The 23903-nt window shown below is 43.3% G+C and overlaps 1 protein-coding gene across 1 annotated transcript in view; it reads right to left on the reverse strand.

The window, feature by feature from the left end:
- Positions 1–393: 393 nt before the first annotated feature.
- LOC126236084 (ATP-binding cassette sub-family C member 4-like) overlaps positions 394–23903 on the reverse strand; it is a 370212-nt gene continuing 346702 nt past the window's right edge. Inside the window, exons 22-25 of the mRNA XM_049945147.1 lie at positions 22624–22784; positions 10585–10714; positions 5049–5159; positions 394–635 (exon numbers count right to left, since the gene is read on the reverse strand). Coding sequence (XP_049801104.1) covers positions 558–635; positions 5049–5159; positions 10585–10714; positions 22624–22784 — 480 coding nt within the window. The 3' untranslated portion in view covers positions 394–557. The remainder of the gene's footprint in view (positions 636–5048; positions 5160–10584; positions 10715–22623; positions 22785–23903) is intronic.

The following is a 23903-nucleotide window of genomic DNA, read 5'->3' on the forward strand; positions in this document are numbered from 1 at the left end:
ATTTGCTTGATTGAAATTCATTGTTTCCCCAGTGTTTGTTATTAGTCACATAGAACATATTTTACAACTTTTGGTCACTACTGAACACACTATCGAGCTGCCAGTTGAAACAATAGAGGGTGCACCACATTACCTGAGCAGATCAGAAGTTAGCTCTGATTCTGTAGAAGGTTCCTCAGCCATGGTAATGTATTGCATTGTGCCTCTTCAAAAGTTGTTAAACCAGTTTCATATCTGAAGTCAGCAATTTTTTTAGTGATAATGAGATAAAATCTTTTTAAAAGTCAAGAAACCTGAACTTATCTACTTCCGCATTTTGGAGAAAGCTAAACTTTTGGGCTGTAGGTAATGATGGATTTCTTAAGGATATTATGGTATGTAAATAATGAAGACTTTGTTTATTACAAATATAATTATTATATTTTGTGACAGACGACATACAGCTACATTAAATTAACAAAAATACTTTAATACAGTGCACAGGACTGCTCTCAGTCACATTCTCCTCCAGATTTGTGTGATGCTCTCACAGTTCCCCATTCCTGTATGCTTTTCTTCTACTTCTTCTCTTCCATAATATTCTCTTGCTCCTCTGTATCGGAGTCCTCCTCTGGCGACTCTGTCTTGCGGAAGGCCTGAAGCAGAAGGGCAAAAACTTGAAATGCAGCAGTCACTTACAAAATGTCAAAAGCACGCCTTTCACTTATGACAAGCTTCAAATTAACAAACAGAGCAACACAGATGCTAGAGATTACTGTTGAATGCAGCTATTTTTGGTACATATTGTGTGGACAAATGTGTCAGAAGTCACGTGATACTTACGAAAGTTTTTGTAGGACCAGCTTTTGCTTGATAATGTACTACTACAATTAGAAAATGCAAGGACTCACTATTATACATGTCTTTGGATGATGTATTTACCCATGTCTGTACACAAAAGGAATCGTACTGCATTAAAAAACAGGAGGTAGACAATTAGCCACAGCAGGTTGAAACCTGCTCCGCAACCACTGTATGTGAGGTAGGTCTTGTTTACTTTAATTGCCCGCTAAGGAAATAATACACAATGGAGGAGCAGTTGGAGGAAGCCTGAGAAGATTTACAACTCAAAATGAAATGGACTTTGTAAATACTATCTAAAACAATCATTTGGCAGGAGTGCTTCAGTGAGGGACATTTTTTAACAGTTGTGTGTTTTTGTTTTAGTGTGGAGAAAAAAGTGTCATGTAACAAATAATTCGACTGACGGGGCAAGGAATCAGAAATTTTCAGTCAAATGTAACCAAATGCCTAGGATGAATTTTGCAGATCACTAGGGTCGAGAGGTGGCTTGGAATGGCTATTAGTGAAACTTATTATAGTAAGACACCCAGCCCAGATCAGCTATGCTGCCGCATCATACACAACAACTGTCTCTGGGAAATTGCCATTGCACAAGTCGCTCAATATGTCACGCTGTACACACAGCTCTTGGTAATTAAGTGCACTGCAACACTTCCTTAAAAGTGCACCTACCCATATTCTGTTTGTCAACTATCCCGGAAAGTGATCCTGAGATAATTATCAACATAAGGGCAAATCTAGGTTTTTCTTTTAATTTTTGTGTAGGGCACAAAAATTTGAATTGTTTCAGGACCAATTCTGTAAGGGATGGCAGCAAATAAATCTAGCAGCGGTTCAAAATATATATATTTTGTGGAAATAAAAACAATAATGTATTTTAATTACATTTCTGCTGAACATAATCCTTTTATTTTATACTGTTTGCGTATGCCACACTTAAGTGCAATTGTATAGTTAACAAATGTGATTAATTTAAATTAGGTTCTCGGGCTGGATAGCTTCCAAAGTGAGCCGCCTAATGAACACACCCTATGTTGAGTAGCTTCTCAAAGTGCAACTGGTAGATTGGCTGGGAATGTGTTTCAGTGTCCGCCCATAGATGAAAAGTAGTTGTTGTAATGGATCTTCCAAACGAACTTATGACTGCAGAAACCATATAAGTCTGGGATTATTCATGACACTCTTTATGGCTTTTTTCTGGAGTTTTCTGGAGTCAGCACACAGTGTATGTAGGATTCATGTTAATCAGGGGTTTTGTTTCCTAGATAAATGTCAAACTGTGATGACTGCAGAAACAATGTAAGTCAGTGACTCATAGTTTCTGCTCCAATCAGTTCATAGCATCACAAATCTGAATTACTTTAGTATCATGAAACTGGAGCAAAAAAAGGAACCAATAAAGTTTGTAGCATATTGTTTAAATGCATAAATGAATAAGTTCAACTATAAAAATTTATGATAATGAATGCAGACTAAAGCAATGAATTAAAATTTGCGCCAGTGCTGCGATTCGACCCAGGTCTCTTGCTTACTAGACATATGTGTTAACCACTGTGCCACCTTGGGGCTGTGGCTAACACAGCTGCACGGATTACCCTAGTATGTTTCTGTCCGTAGTACAAACACCAGTTCATGTCTCAGTCCAATTTGATGTTCCATTTCTTAACTCGTATCAATATTGCAGGGGCTATCCAACACTGGAATAGCATCTTAGCATTGAATGAAATGGTAATGATGCTGCCTGTACCTCAGGCACAGGTAGTATATTAATCACATGAAATTATATATTACAGAGAAATATTAAGCCTCAACTTTATCTACGATAATGAATACTGTGTAAGCAATGATTTAGAATTTGTGAGAAGGGGAACTCCAAGATAGACTGAGGTCTTAATTTCATTTCTGTATTGGGGAGGGAGACATATTAGGGTTATCTTTGCAGCTATGTTTGCCACACTGCCAGGGTGATGTAGCTGTTAGCATATCTGCAGCACACGGTATGAATTCTCGCCTTGGTGCAAATTTTAATTCATTACTTTGGCGTGTATTTATTATCATAGATAAATTTGAGACTTAACATGCCTCTAGAACATATAGTTCCATCTGATTGATAAAAAAACCTGTATCAACTTTTTAATGGTTGTTCTGGATAAAAGTGTAACCACAAACTAATTCATGTTTGTCTTTCTTCAACTAACTGTGAACACTTCAACAACAAAATGCATTATTATCTCAATTATTGACTTTCGGAATAGTAAAGAAAATTATAAAAAAATATGACGGTGTGTATGTTCCAAATACTATCAATCAAACTATTATGTGCTCAATTTCAACTGATTCCATTCGAATTCCAACACGTTTTAAATTTTGCTAATTTGTGGAGGGACTATTACAATTTAAGTTCTTTACACCTGGAATCAATGTTGCCCAAAAGGGAGTTAAATTTTTCCTAATAAATACATGTACAAGGGTTGGAACTTAAATAATGGGAACTATTTATTCACAACCGATACAAAAGAGTTACATATTTGCACCTGTTACTGTCCTTAAAAGTATTCACCAGCGATGTGAAAGGCGTAGTGTACCGTTGGCAGAGCCTGTTGTGTTGATGGTGCGAATGGAGCGGTCTACTGCCTGTCAAATCTCTGGAACAGTTCTGAAGCGAATGCCACGAAGTCCGGGAAGTATGGTAAATGGTACAGTACTTCAGCTTGCGCTGTATGCGCCCACGCAATGTAGTGCAAAAATGGGTGGGTTGCGCAGAAAGTGTCGCCGCTTCTTCGCAAAGCTGGTGACAGGTGACGCTCCAAAAACTAACAGTAATACTGTGCACTAACGGTCTTCCTTGGAGGAACGTGATGCGTTATGATAACACCATCACAGTCGTACACGAGGATCACCATAACTGTCACCATACTGGCGCTCTGACGCACTTTCGACTTTCGCGGCGTCCCCTAATGACGCCATTCGTTGGATTGGCGTTTCAGTTTTGGCTCGTACGATGTGGCCCATGTCTCATCCAGTGTTACGACATGGCGTAAGAAAGCCTCTCCTTCGCGCTCATAGCGCTCCTAGTGCGTCTGAGCAGCGTCGTAAGGCATCCATTTGTGCATTTCCGTCAAGTCATGCGGAACCCATCGGGATGCAATTTTTCGCATGCGCAGGCGTTCCTCCAGGACGCGAAGCACAGTGTATGCGTTAATCTGGTTTCGTGGGTGAGCTCACGAATCGTATGGTGTCGATCACTGTCCAATAACGCGGCAACAACATGCACTTCTTCTTTAGAGACGCTAGGACGACCTGCCCGATGCATGTCGGCCACAGTTTGCCGACCTTCGCTGAAGGCTTTTACCCAACGTGCCACTGTTCTGTACGGCAATGCCGATTCCCCGCACGCCTCTTGAAGACTTTGAAGACCTGCCGCGCTGTACAACCTCTGTCACATTCAACCTCTGTCACATTCAATCTTGATCAAACTCAGTTGTTCCAGTTTCGAAAACATAGTGACACCGTTACTTTAGACCGCTCTCTCACAGGTGACTATGTTTCCCTCGATTGTGTGCATGCCGGTGACTTGGGACGGGCGAGTCCATTTGGGAGGTATGTCAACAATGTGTGCTGTTAGCGATAATAGTAGATTCCATTGCATAGTGTCTCCACAGCAGTGTTGCCCTATTTAAGTTCCAACCGATGTAATTTCATTGTGATTCACAGCACAAGCAACCTTTAACTGTCCTAATTTTATTCACATATTTCGGTTAAGTTGTTGGAAGGAAGAACTGGATCTCAGATCCTGTCTTTTACTTTTGTTTTCGTCAGTAATCTTGACAAGGGAGTACTGCAGCAGAACAGAAATTTTGATATGGGATAACAACTGGAGCTGATGCATATTGGGGATGATCTAAAATGTTTGCTATATTAGCTACAGTTTGTGTTTTTGGCACTTGTTTTTATTTTGCCCTTCATTACGTGTTAGACTGCAGTAACTGATAAATGCCATCACACTTACCAATTAACAATTTCCTTATGAGATTCGCTGCATGTAAAACATTGAGAAATGAAGTAAGTAAGTGAAAGTCTTTATACCGTTCATAAACACAGAAGAAAGTGCTTTTGTACAACGACTCTACACTGTGCGTGCCCAGCGACATTTTAACCGTCCAGCAGAAATAGTGTTGAACTAGACTTATTATGTTGCGACGCACCTCCTCCGCCATGGCCCTCAGCTGCTTCTCCATGGCAGGCCCCGTCTGCTTCACCATAGCCGTCAGGAAGCCCTCCGGCCACATCAGCAGCTCGTGTGGAGTCCCGTACTCCTGTGGGGAACAACCAGTTCCAACAACATTAGTGCACTCTCTCCTTCCAGTGGTGGCCATGAGTGGGGAATCGAAGGTTCCAGTGGCTTACATTGAGGAAGCAGGAAGTGTCTTGCTGACATTGGACTGGCAAAGTGACAAAGAGAGGATACACGAAGCTGAAGGACCTATGTTCACAGTGCTGTTGGGAACATGGCAAGATCTTATCAGAAAGATGCAGCAGTATTATACTGAAGGAAATATGGCGAAAAACAGATTATACTAAGAATTACTCTGCCTAGAAATAAGAGAGTCCTTAATTTCGTGTTAGTAAAGATTAAGGGAACCAACCAGGTTAGATCGGATTCCTCACTTCATAGATTCACACCTTGCATCTTTTCACATGTGCTCTCACTAACCCTCTCTGAATCCCGTGCAGTGAGTCAAAATCTGCTATCTTGCAACTGAGTTGACGCGTTTATAGAATCTGTCACGAAGAACTAAATGTTTCTACTTACAACATTCATCCAGAATAAAATAAACAGAAAATAGACTTGGCAAGGACCAGAGGCGAGTAATATTTCATCATATGATGAAGATATTTTATAACTGCTTAGGCCTCCGCAGCCAGAGTCAGTCGACATAAAAGTTTTCTGGGTATGGTACCGCGTCATAATGCATATAACTACTGCTGCTGGAGAAAAACCAACGTTTCGGCCACGGTTGCATCGGCCTTCTTCTTGGTCTAATGGTGCGTTCTAGGACACTGCATAGCTAGAACGCACCATTAGACCTAGAAGAAGGCCGCTGCTACCGTGGGCGAAACGTTGGTTTTTCTCTAACAGCAGTAGTTATATACATTATGACACGGTACCATACCTAGAAAACTTTTATGTCGAATGAAGATATTGTACAGGGAATGACTGTCATAAACTAGTACAGAACTGTAAATGATCATACGAGACTCTTAAGGTGCGTAGTAAGAAATACATATAAAATTAGAAGGAACCAGATTCGTGAGACTATAAGTCAAGACTATAAGTCAAGAATTTAGATTATCAAAACTTATCACAAAATAGGGAAGTATACCAGATTAAATGAAACATTTTGGTAAATTGTGGAAACTTAACTAACAAAGGCTCTTACACAAACAGCAAAATACACTCCTGGAAATGGAAAAAAGAACACATTGACACCGGTGTGTCAGACCCACCATACTTGCTCCGGACACTGCGAGAGGGCTGTACAAGCAATGATCACACGCACGGCACAGCGGGCACACCAGGAACCGCGGTGTTGGCCGTCGAATGGCGCTAGCTGCGCAGCATTTGTGCACCGCCGCCGTCAGTGTCAGCCAGTTTGCCGTGGCATACGGAGCTCCATCGCAGTCTTTAACACTGGTAGCATGCCGCGACAGCGTGGACGTGAACCGTATGTGCAGTTGACGGACTTTGAGCGAGGGCGTATAGTGGGCATGCGGGAGGCCGGGTGGACGTACCGCCGAATTGCTCAACACGTGGGGCGTGAGGTCTCCACAGTACATCGATGTTGTCGCCAGTGGTCGGCGGAAGGTGCACGTGCCCGTCGACCTGGGACCGGACCGCAGCGACGCACGGATGCACGCCAAGACCGTAGGATCCTACGCAGTGCCGTAGGGGACCGCACCGCCACTTCCCAGCAAATTAGGGACACTGTTGCTCCTGGGGTATCGGCGAGGACCATTCGCAACCGTCTCCATGAAGCTGGGCTACGGTCCCGCACACCGTTAGGCCGTCTTCCGCTCACGCCCCAACATCGTGCAGCCCGCCTCCAGTGGTGTCGCGACAGGCGTGAATGGAGGGACGAATGGAGACGTGTCGTCTTCAGCGATGAGAGTCGCGTCTGCCTTGGTGCCAATGATGGTCGTATGCGTGTTTGGCGCCGTGCAGGTGAGCGCCACAATCAGGACTGCATACGACCGAGGCACACAGGGCCAACACCCGGCATCATGGTGTGGGGAGCGATCTCCTACACTGGCCGTACACCACTGGTGATCGTCGAGGGGACACTGAATAGTGCACGGTACATCCAACCCGTCATCGAACCCATCGTTCTACCATTCCTAGACCGGCAAGGGAACTTGCTGTTCCAACAGGACAATGCACGTCCGCATGTATCCCGTGCCACCCAACGTGCTCTAGAAGGTGTAAGTCAACTACCCTGGCCAGCAAGATCTCCGGATCTGTCCCCCACTGAGCATGTTTGGGACTGGATGAAGCGTCGTCTCACGTGGTCTGCACGTCCAGCACGAACGCTGGTCCAACTGAGGCGCCAGGTGGAAATGGCATGGCAAGCCGTTCCACAGGACTACATCTAGCATCTCTACGATCGTCTCCATGGGAGAATAGCAGCCTGCATTGCTGCGAAAGGTGGATATACACTGTACTAGTGCCGACATTGTGCATGCTCTGTTGCCTGTGTCTATGTGCCTGTGGTTCTGTCAGTGTGATCATGTGATGTATCTGACCCCAGGAATGTGTCAATAAAGTTTCCCCTTCCTGGGACAATGAATTCACGGTGTTCTTATTTCAATTTCCAGGAGTGTATGTTGCAGGTGCAAGGAAAGCAAAGGAAATCTGAAAGGAGAAGGTGAGAATTTGAAGAGAATAATAATAGCAACAATGTAATGGATTATACAGCAACTCCATCTGAAAAGATGTGACAAGATTTAATTTAAAATTGGTAAGAGGAATAAATGAAAATAATAAAGGCATTAAAAAATCCAAACAGAAATTTCTCATGGGTATATATCACTTTCCATCAATAAAGAAGTCTAACAATAGAGAAGGACTCGTTTCACAATCTCAAGATTTCTTTAAATGTTTGCATAGATCAAGAGATGAATTAGTAACAGATTCTAAATGAGACATTCACACAGGTTGATGTTGAATGATGATATAAACAAACAGGGAGATACATGTTACAGAGTAGTAAATTTTGAGATCGACCTGGTGTAGGAGATCTCTAACATATTCACATGGTAACGAATACAATATGGGGCCAAAATTGCTGTACAGTGGGCGCTCTTCAGCTCCCAGAACTACTAAACATCTGTATGTTATGCAAGTTCTCGAGGGACATGATGACATTTGACAACAATAATGGTACTTAGTGTACCTGGTCAAGCTGCAGCACGTTTTACAAACATTCCAGTGTTCTTCAGAGCATCACTCATTCGGAGAGCATGTTGGCAAAGTGCATCATCTAACAGTGCTGTGATAGGAGGCTCCACACTTGCTCCCTCCATGTATAATGAAGGCATCTACGGGTGAGTTTAGTATTAAGATACTTTCACTTATTCTATATTCTGCTGACCTTACAGCTTCGGATTTCCACATTTTTGGTTCTCTGTATATTATTGTTCAGGGGATTCCTTCAGCAATGAAGATGTTTTCCAGATTTTACTAGTCGGTTTGTTTAAGTCTGGAAACGAAGAATTATCCCGAGTCTCTGAGCCATGTCGTCGATTACAGATTGCTCATATTGCCAATTAATTTGTGTATTTTATACATTTCATCTGCCATCACAGCGAAAAGAGGACGATTCTAAGGATATATATTCAGTGTGTAGCGTATAGCTTTTTCCCGCCTTCAGAAAAGGATTTTTGTTAGTCATGACATCAGCACCTGGAAAAAGCTTTCTATTGTAATGCCCAACCTAACTTACCATGACTGGCATTTTCAAAACTAGCTATACATGATGCAGTTGCCTCTAATTATAAAAAATGAAGAAATTAACTTCTGACAGATCCAAGTGGAGAGCTGTCAACCAACTGAAAGACTGATAGTGAAGAAAAAACTAACTTATGTCTGTGACATTCGGAACACCAAGAGGAGGACGTAATTATCCTCGAGAATTATAATCTATGTATGTGGAGAATCATTAGAATAAAATGGCAAAATGGCATAGCAGCACAGGTGTAACTGTATGCTAGTAGCATTTAGGTGACAGTTACCAAACTTCAATTTCAGTCAACTGCTGGTCATGTGGTCACCATGCCAAACTCTCACCTCCCCAAGCAAATCATATAGGATTAATTTAACAATAGACTGCATATGCACAGCAGACAATCTAACAAGTATAAAGGTACCCTGGAATACAACATTCAGTAGTGCTTGATTAATAATGAAAATGGAGATGTTACATCATCTGTATGACAAGCATGGCATAAGCTTGTTCACGAAGGCCCCCAACACCTCCAAGAAGACATCAAAAACATGGCATCAGTTTGTTCATGAAGCCTCACAGCACCTAAAAAAAGAACATCGAAAATGTGAAGTTGATAAGCAGCAGTCAAGTGAAGAAACAACCATCAGGTCCTGCTTTTGATGTAGCCTTCATCAACTATGTGAAATAGAATATGGGTCCACAATTTGTCTGTACAGTCATAACAGGAATCACAATTAAAGAGATTGTGAGATTCCAAAAGATGACATGTTTGTTTTGCGAGCAATACCCTATGTCTCAGGGTCACTCAATAAATAATATCACCGCTATTAATATGTATACATGAAGCATCCTTTCAGGTGCTTCAGATTTGATGTTTCTTCCAGATGTGTGTGAAATTTTGAACAATTCAGCTGGGAGACAGAGCCATAGTGTAAGTAGGCCGTTTAGGTTTTTATATTGGTAACGTCACATAGCGCTCTATATGAAAATCGCTGACTGTGCTGTGTGCAGTCTGTGGCTGGTTTGCATTGTTGTAATTTGCTATTGTAGTGTTGGGCAGTTGGATGTGAACAGCGCGTAGCGTTGCGCAGTTGGAGGTGAGCCACCAGCAGTGGTGGATGTGGGGAGAGAGATGGCGGAGTTTTGAGAGCGGATGATCTGGACGTGTGTCCATCAGAGAGAGTAAATTTGTAAGACTGGATTTCATGAACTGATATATATATTATGACTTTTGAACACTATTAAGGTAAATACATTGTTTGTTCTCCATCAAAATCTTTCATTTGCTAACTATGCCTATCAGTAGTTAGTGACTTCAGTACCTAGAATTTTATTTAGCTGGCAGTATTGGCGCTCGCTGTATTGCAGTAGTTCGAGTAATGAAGATTTTTTGTGAGGTAAGTGATTCATGAAAGGTATAGGTTATTGTTAGTCAGGGCCATTCTTTTGTAGGGATTATTAAAAGATTGCGTTGCGCTAAAAATATTGTGTGTCAGTTTAGTTATGATCAGAATAAGAAAAGAGAGAAATGTCAGAGTACGTTCAGTTTTGATCAGCTGTTTGAACATCAAATAACGTAACAGGTTTATCAGCACAGTAATTCATTAATTATTCTAAGGGGATGTTTCAAACACGACTTCTGCAAAGTATTCACTGAACGATCATCGTACAACGTTTATATTTCATTTCGTAGGCACGCAGTAATGTTTACGTCCAAGCGAAGGGTCGTCAGACTCACCGCGACCTGGCCAGCGTCCATCACGAGGATGCGGTCAGAGTCCATGATGGTGTTGAGACGGTGGGCGATGGTCAGCACGGTGCAATCATGGAACTTCTGCCGGATAGTCTGCTGTATGAGCGCATCCGTCCTGAAACATCGCAACACGAGCATGATCAATTGTTAAAACTAACCAGCGCTGTTACTGTTCCTGATGAGTTCGTCAAATTACTGACGAACATATCAGTTAAAAAGAGAATAATATTGAGATCTAGAAGTAGGTTATGGCGGTTGGTTTCTAGTAACGTCCAAAAAGTGTAATCGAAACTTTCTGGATAGTTTACTCAGCAAGTGCATTATTTCCAAAAGGCAAGGTCCTGATTTCAAGTTCTAGCAGACAGTTTTGATCCGTCAGGAAATTTAAAACCCATGCACACTCTGCTGTCGACTCCCAAAAAATATAAATGTGCATTTGCATAGAGTGCAACACATAATACTACAAAGTAGTGGAGAACGTTCAATAACTATAAAACAGTGGTCACCCCAGAAATAATCTGTTGTTGTTGTTGTTGTTGTTGTGGTCTTCAGTCCAGAGACTGGTTTGATACAGCCCTCCATGCTACTCTATATTGTGCAAGCTTCTTCGTCTCCCAGTACCTGCTGCAACCTACAGCCTTCTGAATCTATTTAGTGTATTCATCTCTTGGTCCCCCTCTATGATTTTTTCCCTCCACGCTGCCCTCCAATACTAAATTGGTGATCCCTTGATGCCTCAGAATACGTCCTACCAAGCGATCCCTTCTTCGAGTCAAGTTGAGCCGCAAATTTCTCTTCTCCCCAATTCTATTCAATACCCCCTCCTTAGTTATGTGGTCTACCCATCTAATCTTCAGCATTCTTCTGTAGCACCACATTTCGAAAGCTTATATTCTCTTCTTGTCTAAACTATTTATCGTCCACGTTTCACTTCCATGCATGGCTACACTCCTTACAAATACTTTCAGAAACGACTTTCTGACACTTAAATCCATACTCGATGTTAACAAATTTCTCTTCTTCAGAAACGCTTTCCTGACCATTGCCAGTCTACATTTTATATCCTCTCTACTTCGGCCATCATCAGTTATTTTGCTCCCCAAATAGCAAAACTCATTTACTACTTTAAGCGTCTCATTTCCTAATGTAATTCCCTCAGCATCACCTGATTTAATTCGACTACATCCCATTATCCTCGTATTGCTTTTGTTGATGTTCATCTTATATCCTCCTTTCAAGACGCTGTCCATTCCGTTCAGCTGCTCTTCCAGGTCCTTTGCTGTCTCTGACAGAATTACAATGTCATCGGCGAACCTCAAAGTTTTTATTTCTTCTCCATGGATTTTCATTCCTACTCCGAATTTTTCTTTTGTTTCCTTTACTGCTTGCTCAATATACAGATTGAAAAACATCGGGGATAGGCTACAACCCTGTCTCACTCCCTTCCCAACAATTGATTCCCTTTCATGCCTCTGGACTCTTATAACTGCCATCTGGTTTCTGTAGAAATTGTAAATAGCCTTTCGCTCCCTGTATCTTACCTCTGCCACCTTCAGAATTTGAAAGAGAGTATTCCAGTCAAAGTGGAAACTCTTCAGCTGAAACCAAACGTAGGGCTCGAAAAATTATAAAAAATTGAAAGAATAAGACAAATACCAGGACCTACAAACAGCAGTGAATCAGAATACAGATTAATCGATACGCATGCGACAGCAAGCACTACCTAATATGGTAATGCGACCTTGCAGAGCACCCATATGGCTGCCCAGATCATCACCGAACACCATCCATGTTCTAATCTTGGGATGTAGACTGGGCCAGAAGTTGGAAACAAGGTTCATCCGTTAAATGACGTTCTTCCATTGCTCCACTGTTCAATTTTGATGACTTCAGCACATTTCACTGTTAGGATCACTTGCGTCACTGGCGTGTTGTTTTGGTATTCCAGATCGCCCTAGTTTCTCAATTACGGATCTCCCTCGTGTTGTTTTGGTGCTGACAATGTTCACCTGTGCGACATTCAGTTCTGTAATGACTTTTATAACTGTCCTCCTCTTATTTTTCGTCACTATTATATTCAATGCTCGTCCGTCACGATCTCTACACATACTTTCATTCTCATTGTGACTAAGTGGATGATGTTTTTCCGAATACCTTGTCCCAAGACAAGCAAGGGGAGATATATAAAATGGACACGGCAAGAAACAGAACACTTTTTAAGAAGGCTATAGAAATGGCAGGCTTTCAGGGCAGAAATAAATCAAGAACTGGAAGAAAATGGGCACAAGAAGAGAAGGAACAACGTTGTTTAAGATATAGGAAGTGTGGCACTAAAGGAAACTTCAGCTGGAAAGATAGAGGCAGAAGTAATGTTAATTTCTTTTACCCTCCAAAAGGGGTAATTGAAATTAAAAAATAAAATAAAATAAAAACATGGATTGTACATGTTTGATTGCTCCTGCCAATAACTTTCGAACTAACTTAGTTAAACACGCTTTACGAGTATCACCTAAAAAGTGTGGTGAAATTTAAGTCTTTTCTTTAATGTTTTGAAATTACACAGAGGGTTCTCTCAGCCGCGAAACTGCCGACATTATGAAACGAATGGAAGTATAAAAGAACATGGCGACGTGGACGATTCAGACTTTCCACGGAATCTTTTGTCTTAATACTTACAGCCATATTAGAAGGGCTTAAATACGTTAAAAATGGATGACAACACAATCAGATTCACGTTTTACTATGCTGCTTTTAAAGAATCATTTAGTGTACAACAGCGGTTACTTGTGAATCAAACAGCAGAACAAGTGGCAGAGTAGTCTAGATCTACATCTACGTGGATATTCTGCAAATTACACGTGAGTGCCTGACAGAGGGTTCATTCTTCAAATCTCTTAACAGCGCGAGGAAAAAACGAACACCTGTATCTCCCATGCGAGCTCTGATTTCCGTTATTTTATTATGATGATCGTTTCTCCCTATGTAGGTCGGCGTCAACAATTATTTTCGCATTCTAAGCAGAAAGTTTGTGATTGAAATTTCGTGAGAAGATACCGCTGCAACGAAAATCGCCCTTGTTTTAATGACGTACACCCCAAATCCTGCTCTTCTTTGAACTTTCTCGACGTAATCCGTTAATCCTATCTGGTAAGGATCCCAGACCGAGCAACGGTACTCCAAAAGAGAACGGACAAGTGTAGTGTAGGCAGTCTCCTTAGTAGATCTGTTACATTTTCCACGTGATCTGCCCATAGAACGCTGTCTTTGGTTTGCTTTCCCCACAACATTTTCTACGTGTTCTTTCCGATTTAAGTTTTTCCTAACTGTAATTCCTAGGTATTTGGTCGAATTTACGGTCTGTAGATGTGACTGATTTATCGTGGAACCGAAGTTCAAAGGACTTTTCATTATTTAGGATCAATTGCCAATTTTCACACCATACATATATGTTTTCTAAATCGTTTTGCAATTGGGTTTGGTCTTCTGACGAATTTACTAGACGATAACCGACAGTATCATCAGAAATTAATCTAAGACGGCTGCTCAGACTGTCGCCTAAATCGTTTATACAGATAAGGAACAACAGAGGTCCTATATCGATACCTTAGGGAACCTCAGAAATCAGTCCTGTTTTGGTCGATGACTTTCCATCATTTACCGCGAACTGTAATGTCTCTGACAGGAAATAATGAAACCCATCGCATAACTAAGACGATTTTCAATAGATACGTAATTTGATTACAAGCCGCTTTGGAGGTACAGCGTCAAAAGCCTTCTGGGAATCTAGATATACTAGATCAGTTTGAAAACCCTTGTCGATAGCTCTCAGCATTTCGTGTGAGTAAAAACCTAATTCTGTTTCTCAAGAACGATGTTTCCTAAATGCTTGTTGACTGTGTTTCAATAGCCCGTTGTCTTCAAGCTAATTCATAATGCTCGGACACCATATATGTTCTTGTTGCATATCGACGTTAATGATATGGGTCTGTTATTTAATGGATTACTCCTGCTGCCTTTCTTGAATAATTGTATGATCTGTGCAACCTTCCAGTCTTTGGGTACGGATTCTTCGTCGATCGAGCGGTTGTATATGATTGTTAAGTATGGAGCTATTGCATCAGCATACTCTAAAAGGAACCTAACTGGTATACAGTCTGGACCAGAAGACTTGCTTTTATCAAGTGATTTAAGTTGCTTCACTACTCCGAGCATATCTGTTTCAAAGTCACTCATGTTGGCTACCGTTCTCGATTCGAATTCTGGAATATTTGCTTCGTCTTCTTTGGTGAAGGAATGTCTGAAGGTTGTGTTTAGTAACTCTGCTTTGGCGCTATCCCGCAGAGAAAGCACTGAATGTTTCTTACCGCTAGCATACTTTCCATGCGATCAGAATCTCTTTGTCAGAAGAACATTATGGTGTTGATGAGGTGGCAGTCCGGTATAGGAGGACAATGTTTGATGACACACTTGCGAAGGAGACAGTACGATCAGATTCACTTGCAGACTTGCTACAAAATGAACAGCTGCAAATTAAAGCCAGCTGTAAAAGTAAACAGTGTGTTTCATACCAATATAAGAGACAGTACTGCGGGGAAATAGTTGAGTCTGGCGTGTATCATAAGAAGTTTCTCGTGTTCCACCGCTGCTACAATCACTGAAGACCTTTATCGGGTACAATGGACTAATGTGGTGCGATGGAGGACGCTATCCATATCATCATGGTCTGTCTTCTCTGATGACAGAGAACAACTCATTTAATGCAGCATCTAACGAAATGTGGACAACAATTAGCTGTCTTCGATCTCAAATAGTTCTGTGGGGAAATAGAAACACATTTGAACTTGTTAGCCACTTCGTAAATAATGATAGAACTTTTGTGTCCACATTTAGATCACGATGACAAAAGTGTAAGGCACGTCAACTGCAAACCGTCTGTAATTCCGCTGGAGTATATGTACCTCGAAGCGGTCGTTCAGAGGATATTATTCTGCACATTGCCGCCTTGTAGATCTGATCAGTTAATTATTATATTATGTCTTTGCTGACTGCATAGTAACTTCGTCCTAACCGCCGTCTGCTTCACGTCTGCTGTGCAGCGAGCTACCTTAATTTAAGTATTAACTGTATTTTTCGTACTTGTCACTTCTTCTTCCGTGTTTTTTTGCTTTTAGGAAGCTTTATTTGTCGAGTGCTATTACTAGTGTTCCATAGATTTCGTGTTTGTTTTGAATACAGTCAGAGAGTCTTTAGTCAACCATAGTGCCAGTAGTGCTAGTGTTTGTTTTCAATACAGTCCAGAGACAGGTAGTGCTATTTTCTTTGTTTTCTACAAGAAGTGGCTAGCAATCACAGTTTAGTCAATAGTCAGCCGCCTTTCGTGAATTAGCAGTCTAGTTAAAAGTTGATTAACTCTCTTCAGTAAATTGATTCCTTAGGATGGTTCAAAATGGCTCAAATGGCTCTGATTACTATGGGACTCAACTGCTGAGGTCATTAGTCCCCTAGAACTTAGAACTAGTTAAACCTAACTAACCTAAGGACATCACAAACATCCATGCCCGAGGCAGGATTCGAACCTGCGACCGTAGCGGTCTTGCGGTTCCAGACTGCAGCGCCTTTAACCGCACGGCCACTTCGGCCGGCTCCTTAGGATGGATAGGATGTGTGACTGCTGTGTACGGACGCAGGAGGAGCTGGCCACTATTCGCGAACAGCTGAACGTGTTGATGGCCGCGGTCAGCCGTCTTCAGGCAGTGGGGAGTCTGGTGCGTCGCAAGGTACACCCCGGGTGTTACATGCTTCACCCACTGTCCCTGCTGTCGAGACATCTTCGCGTGTACCGGGCGCGGTTGGGCCACCCTCTCCCCAAGGGGAGTGGCGGGTTCAGCGGCGTTCGCGGCGCACGAGGCGGAGGGTAAATGTGGAGGCTGGCCGTGTGGCATCGCCCGCTCTGCCTGTGAGTGGACATGTGGCTGCTCCTTCAGCAAGGTCCGAGCAGGCACAAGGGGGGAGGGGTTTATTAGTTATTGGGAGCTCCAACGTCAGGCGGGTGATGGAGCCCCTTAGGGAAATAGCGGAAAGGTCGGGGAAGAAGGCCAGTGTTCACTCTGTCTGCTTGCCGGGGGGTTTCATCCGAGATGTGGAGGAGGCCCTACCGGCGGCGATAGAGAGCACTGGGTGCACTCGACTGCAACTTGTTGCTCATGTCGGCACCAATGACTCCTGCTGTCTGGGTTCAGAGGTCATCCTCAGTTCGTACAGGCGGTTGGCGGAAATGGTGAAGGCGGAAAGCCTCGCTCGCGGGGTGGAATCAGAGCTAACTATTTGTAGTATCGTTCCCAGAACCGATCGCGGTCCTCTGGCTTGGAGCCGAGTGGAAGGCTTAAACGAGAGGCTCAGACGATTCTGCGGAGATCTGGGGTGCAAATTTCTCGACCTCCGCTATCGGGTGGAGAAATGTAGGGTCCCCCTGAATAGGTCAGGCGTGCACTACACGCCGGAAGCGGCTACAAGGGTAGCGGAGTACATGTGGAGTGCACATGGGGGTTTTTTAGGTTAGAGAATTCCCTCCCTAGGCCCGACAAGACGCCTTCTGAGACGCGGCAAGGTAGGAGTAGGCAAAATGCAACAGGTAATAACAATATTAATGTGCTAATAGTAAACTGCAGGAGCGTCTATAGAAAGGTCCCAGAACTGCTCTCATTAATAAACGGTCACAACGCCCATATCGTACTAGGGACAGAAATTTGGCTGAAACCAGACGTAAACAGTAATGAAATCCTAAACTCAGATTGGAATGTATACCGCAGAGACAGGCTGGACAGTGAAGGGGGAGGCGTGTTTATAGCGATAAGATGTGCAATAGTATCGAAGGAAATTGACGGAGATCCGAAATGTGAAATGATTTGGGTGAAGGTCACGGCTAAAGCAGGCTCAGACATGGTAATTGGATGTCTTTATAGGCCCCCGGGCTCAGCAGCTGTTGTGGCTGGCTGAGCACCTGAAGGATAATTTGGAAAATATTTCGAGTAGATTTCCCCATCATGTTATAGTTCTGGGTGGAGATTTTAATTTGCCGGATATAGACTGGGAGACTCAAACGTTCATAACGGGTGGCAGGGACAAAGAATCCAGTGAAATTTTTTTAAGTGCTTTATCTGAAAACTACCTTGAGCAGTTAAACAGAGAACCGACTCTTGGCGATAACATATTAGACCTTCTGGTGACAAACAGACCCGAACTGTTCGAAACAGTTAACGCAGAACAGGGAATCAGCGATCATAAAGCGGTTACGGCATCGATGATTTCAGCCGTAAATAGAAATATTAAAAAAGGTAGGAAGATTTTTCTGTTTAGCAAAAGTGACAAAAAGCAGATTACAGAGTAACTGACGGCTCAACACAAAAGTTTTGTCTCAAGTACAGATAGTGTTGAGGATCAGTGGACAAAGTTCAAAACCATCGTACAATATGCGTTCGATGAGTATGTGCCAAGCAAGATCATAAGAGATGGAAATGAGCCACCGTGGAACAACAACCGAGTTAGAAAACTGCTGCGGAAGCAAAGGGAACTTCACAGCAAACATAAACATAGCCAAAGCCTTGCAGACAAACAAAAATTACGCGAAGCGAAATGTAGTGTGAGGAGGGCTATGCGAGAGGCGTTCAATGAATTCGAAAGTAAAGTTCTATGTACTGACTTGGCAGAAAATCCTAAGAAATTCTGGTCTTATGTCAAAGCGGTAGGTGGATCAAAACAAAATGCCCAGACACTCTGTGACCAAAATGGTACTGAAACAGAGGATAACAGACTAAAGGCCGAAATACTAAATGTCTTTTTCCAAAGCTGTTTCACAGAGGAAGACTGCACTGTAGTTCCTTCTCTAGATTGTCGCACAGATGACAAAATGGTAGGTATCGAAATAGACGACAGAGGGATAGAGAAACAATTAAAATCGCTCAAAAGAGGAAAGGCCGCTGGACCTGATGGGATACCAGTTCTATTTTACACAGAGTACGCGAAGGAACTTGCCCCCCTTCTTGCAGCGGTGTACCGTAGGTCTCTAGAAGAGCGTAGCGTTCCAAAAGATTGGAAAAGGGCACAGGTCATCCCCGTTTTCAAGAAGGGACGTCGAACAGATGTGCAGAACTATAGACCTATAACAATGGTAATTGGATGTTGTAGAATTTTGGAACACGTATTATGTTCGAGTATAATGACTTTCCTGGAGACTAGAAATCTACTCTGTAGGAATCAGCATGGGTTTCGAAAAAGACGGTCGTGTGAAACCCAGCTCGCGCGATTCGTCCACGAGACTCAGAGGGCCATAGACACGGGTTCACAGGTAGATGCCGTGTTTCTTGACTTCCGCAAGGCGTTCGATACAGTTCCCCACAGTCGTTTAATGAACAAAGTAAGAGCATATGGACTATCAGACCAATTGTGTGATTGGATTGAGGAGTTCCTAGATAACAGAACGCAGCATGTCATTCTCAATGGAGAGAAGTCTTCCGAAGTAAGAGTGATTTCAGATGTGCCACAGGGGAGTGTCATGGGACCGTTGCTGTTCACAATATACATAAATGACCTGGTGGATGACATCGGAAATTCACTGAGGCTTTTTGCAGATGATGCTGTGGTGTATCGAGAGGTTGTAACAATGGAAAATTGTACTGAAATGCAGGAGGATCTGCAGCGAATTGACGCATGGTGCAGGGAATGGTAATTGAATCTCAATGTAGACAAGTGTAATGTGCTGCGAATACATAGAAAGATAGATCCCTTATCATTTATCTACAAAATAGCAGGTCAGCAACTGGAAGCAGTTAATTCCATAAATTATCTGGGAGTACGCATTAGGAGTGATTTAAAATGGAATGATCATATAAAGTTGATCGTCGGTAAAGCAGATGCCAGACTGAGATTCATTGGAAGAATCCTAAGGAAATGCAATCCGAAAACAAAGGAAGTAGGTTACAGTACGCTTGTTCGCCCACTGCTTGAATACTGCTCAGCGGTTTGGGATCCGTACCAGATAGGGTTGATAGAAGAGATAAAGAAGATCCAACGGAGAGCAGCGCGTTTCGTTACAGGATCATTTAGTAATCGCGAAAGCGTTACGGAGATGATAGATAAACTCCAGTGGAAGACTCTGCAGGAGAGACGCTCAGTAGCTCGGTACGGGATTTTGTTAAAGTTTCGAGAACATACCTTCACCGAAGAGTCTAGCAGTATATTGCTCCCTCCTACGTATATCTCGCGAAGAGGCCATGAGGATAAAATCAGAGAAATTAGAGCCCACACAGAAGCATACAGACAATCCTTCTTTCCACGAACAATACGAGACTGGAATAGAAGGGGGAACTGATAGAGGTACTCAGGGTACCCTCCGCCACACACCGTCAGGTGGCTTGCGGAGTATGGATATAGATGTAGATGTACCACTGTAAGAATGTTCGCGTACGTTGCTGTTGTCTACAGAAAAGTATCGTCGTTGACTGATTGTAAAGAAATGCAAAAATACTTGGACAGTATATCCACTGAGTGTAATGACAGGCAGCTCTGTTTAAATGTGAATAAATGCAAGTTAATGGGTACAACAAAGAGAAAGGACGAGACGGTACACGATTACAAAATTAATGGCGAACATCTTTAGCACGTCACATCGTGTAAGTATTGAGGGGTAATATTAAGAAGTGACAACGTAATCGGTATTGTGAAAGGCGTATGAAGGAAATAGATTTTTTGAATGGGTCCTTGGAAATGTAGTGTATCAGTAAAGATGGTTGAAATGGGACTTAACATCTGAGATCATCAGCCCCAGAGACTTAAAACTAACTAACCTAAGGACAGCACACACGTCCGTGCCCGAGGCAGGATTCGAACCTGCGACCGTAGCAGCAGCGCGGTTCCGCACTGAAGCGCCTAGAACCACTCGGCCACAGCGGCCGGCTATCAGTAAAGGAAATCACATACAAGACGCTAGTGCGACCAGTTATAGAGTATTGTTGCACTTTCTGGAATCGTTATGTAGTAGGAATAACATCAGATGAATGTATTCAACAATGTGCTGCTAACATCGCAACAGGCTTGTACAGCCCACACTAAACTGTAACAGAAATGCTATGGGAACTTAAATGGGTATCAGTGGAAGAAAGACGGCGTAGTTCTGGTGAAACACTGTAGAGGATCTAAATTCGAAGGAGTCAGTGAGACAATTGTTTTGCCACCATCGTATACCTCGCGTTTACAGAATGAGAATGAGATGAGTTTAGGGCTCTTACATGGACATACATACAGTCATTTTTCCCTCGCTCATTATGCGACTGGAATTGGACAGAAACGGATTATACAGTGGAATGCGGGGTACATACACTGACCAGTCACATTAATCCTGAATAGCGACCTTTTGCAACACAGACCTCTGCGAAACGTGCATGAAGAGTCACTGAGATTCTGGAAAGTACCGACAGGGATGTGGCGCTAGAGTGTCGTGACCATCTGAGATAGGTTTCTCCGTTGTGGATTGATGGAGTGAACGGTCCAATCGAGATGGTCCCACAGATTCTCGATTGGGTTTACTTCCGGGAAGTTGGATGGCCAGGGGAGTGCGTTAAATTCATCCTGATGCTCTTCGAACCGCGCACGTACACTGCAAGCTGTGTGACACATTGCCTTTTTCTGCTGGTACATGCCATCGTGCGAGGTAAAACAAACTGCATGTAGGGGTGGACATGGTCCCTAAAGATGCATACATACTTGAGTTGACCCATTGTGCCTTCCTGAATGAAGAGATCACCCAGGGAATAACCTCCATTCTGGACCCTTCCAACGATTGTTGCGGGGTGTTTGCTTTCAGACAGTCCACACCGTACAGGACAACAGCTGTCTGTTCGATGAAGAATAAAATGTGACTCATCTGAAAAGGCCACCTGTCGCCAGTCAGTGAAAGTTCACTTGCGCTATCGGCGTGCAAATTCCAGTCTTCATCGCCGACGAACAGCAGTCGGCACAGGTGCATGAACCAGGTGCCTGCTGCGGAGGCCCATACACAGCGAAGTTCGCTGAATGGTCATTGAGGAGCCACCGTTGGTAGCCCCTTGGTTCATACGGACGGTAAGCTACTCTACAGTTGCACGTCTATTCGCCCTTACATATCTCAGCAGCCGTCGTTCACTTCTGTCGTCAATGGCCTGTGCTGCACCACATTTGCCCCAGTGCCGGTTTTCGATAGTGCCGTTATACCATGCAGTGTATACTTTAAACACGGCGGCACGTGAACAGTTTACAAATTTAGCCGTTTCGGAAATGTTTACACCCTTGACCTGGAAGTCAATGGTCACGCCGTTTTGGACGTCGGATAAATCGCGCCGTTACCGCATTACGACGACTGCCCTGTTTTCCGCGTCCCCTCTACACGCTTTATATGCGTTCCACCGCTACTGCTGCCACTTGCCGTCTTTGAGAGGTTACTGCACACTGACGTCGAACTTAAGCGGTGGTAACATTAATGTGACAGCGCCATGTATGTAGACGTGCGTTATTTAGACTCGCCTTTGATGATGTTGTAGATTTCAAAAACAAGGTGTAAAAATAAATGCACTTCTCAAGTATGAGAATATGTAAATGTACGTTATAGGGAAGGAATTTTTAACGTGTCATATGACTATATTTTTATTACAAAGCGTACGAAAAATTGAGCCCAGCTATATTTTGGGGACGTATGAAGAGACTCGACTGTGGACGCGAAAAAAGGGCTCAAATGGTTCAAATGGCTCTGAGCACTATGGGACTTAACATCTGAGGTCATCAGTCCCCTAGAACCTAGAACTAGTTAAACCTAGCTAACCTAAGGACATCACACACATCCATGCCAGAGGCAGGATTCGAACCTGCGACCGTAGTGGTCGCGCGGTTCCAGACTGAAGCACCTAGAGCCGCTCGGCCACACCGGCAAAAAAAAGACAAAAAAAAAACAAAAAAAACTAGGCTACAGCGAAGTGTGTAGTGAGGGGTTGTACTCACTCGCTATCGACGTTGGCGGTGGCCTCGTCCAGGACGAGCACCTTGTTGTTTCTGAGGATGGCCCTCGCCAGGCACACCAGCTGGCGCTGCCCCACGCTCAGGTTGCCGCCGCCCTCCGACACCTGCGAGTCCAGGCTGTCCACGGCGTGTTTCAGCTCCACCTGTTCGACAAACAAAATTTCACTGTCACACACTCTGGTGTATGTGGAATATAAGCAGGGAGACTTTAGGTCTAGCTGGAAAATGCAGATACTCCTACATAACACTTTGCACGCACTGTGCACTGGGCCATTCGTTACTGTCAGTGCCTTTGTTGGCGATCGTAGCCATTGCCATGGGTGTTCTCAGCGGGAGGGTTGGGGAGGGGTTTGGTAGCAGCTTGCACTCCCCTGTCTCCTCTAGAGAAACCTCTAGAAAAATTATCTTCAAGAACCGATCTCGCCATCTGCCCCACCACATGAACACACGTATCAGATCAGTATCAGTTTGTAGAAGCTTCGAACATGTAATGTATACTGACAAGTAGCAAGTGTGTCCAAAGCCATTTGTGAAGAAATCTCAAAACTATTTCGCCATTCATCGCGAAGCTAATAAATATACGAAGTGTGATCAAAAAATACGGTGAATGAAATTTTTTTAGCAGCAACTGCTGATGCTAAACCCATTTGATGTAACTTGTCCGATGGCCTGACCACATGAGACTTGTCAGTCAGCATCCAGAGACGCTAGAGTGAGAGCGTGTTTACCAGGTCTGTCACGCATTGTAAATTTGAAAAACGCGGGAATATTAAGTTCTGTTTCAAGTTGCACAAAGTGCTAAAGAACCGCCGCACGGAGTGGCCGCGTGGTTTGAGGTGCCATGTAACGGATTGCGCGGCCTCTCCCACCGGAGGTTCGAGTCCTCCATCGGGCATGGATATGTGTGCTGTTCCTAACTTAAGTTAATTTAAGTTGTGTGTAATTCTAGGGACCGATGACCTCAGCCGTTTGGTCCCTTAGGAATTCACACACGGTTTTTTGCTAAAGAACCCCATGAAATGTGGAAATTGATGAATGGCGATATAGCTGTAACTCTGAAGACTGTTTACAAGTGGTATCAGCGATTTAAAAGCGGAAATGACTCGGTAGAATACGAGCAAAGTTCAGGACGTCCTTTAACCTAAAAAACAGACGAAAACGTACAAAAAGTGGCAAAAATTATTCGTTCAAACAAGCGAATAACTATTTGAGAGCTTACCTAAGAATTTAACATCTCTCACAGGTTCGTGGAAAGCATTTTA

The sequence above is a fragment of the Schistocerca nitens genome, chromosome 2 (genome assembly GCF_023898315.1).
Source record: "Schistocerca nitens isolate TAMUIC-IGC-003100 chromosome 2, iqSchNite1.1, whole genome shotgun sequence".
Taxonomy (NCBI): domain Eukaryota; kingdom Metazoa; phylum Arthropoda; class Insecta; order Orthoptera; family Acrididae; genus Schistocerca; species Schistocerca nitens.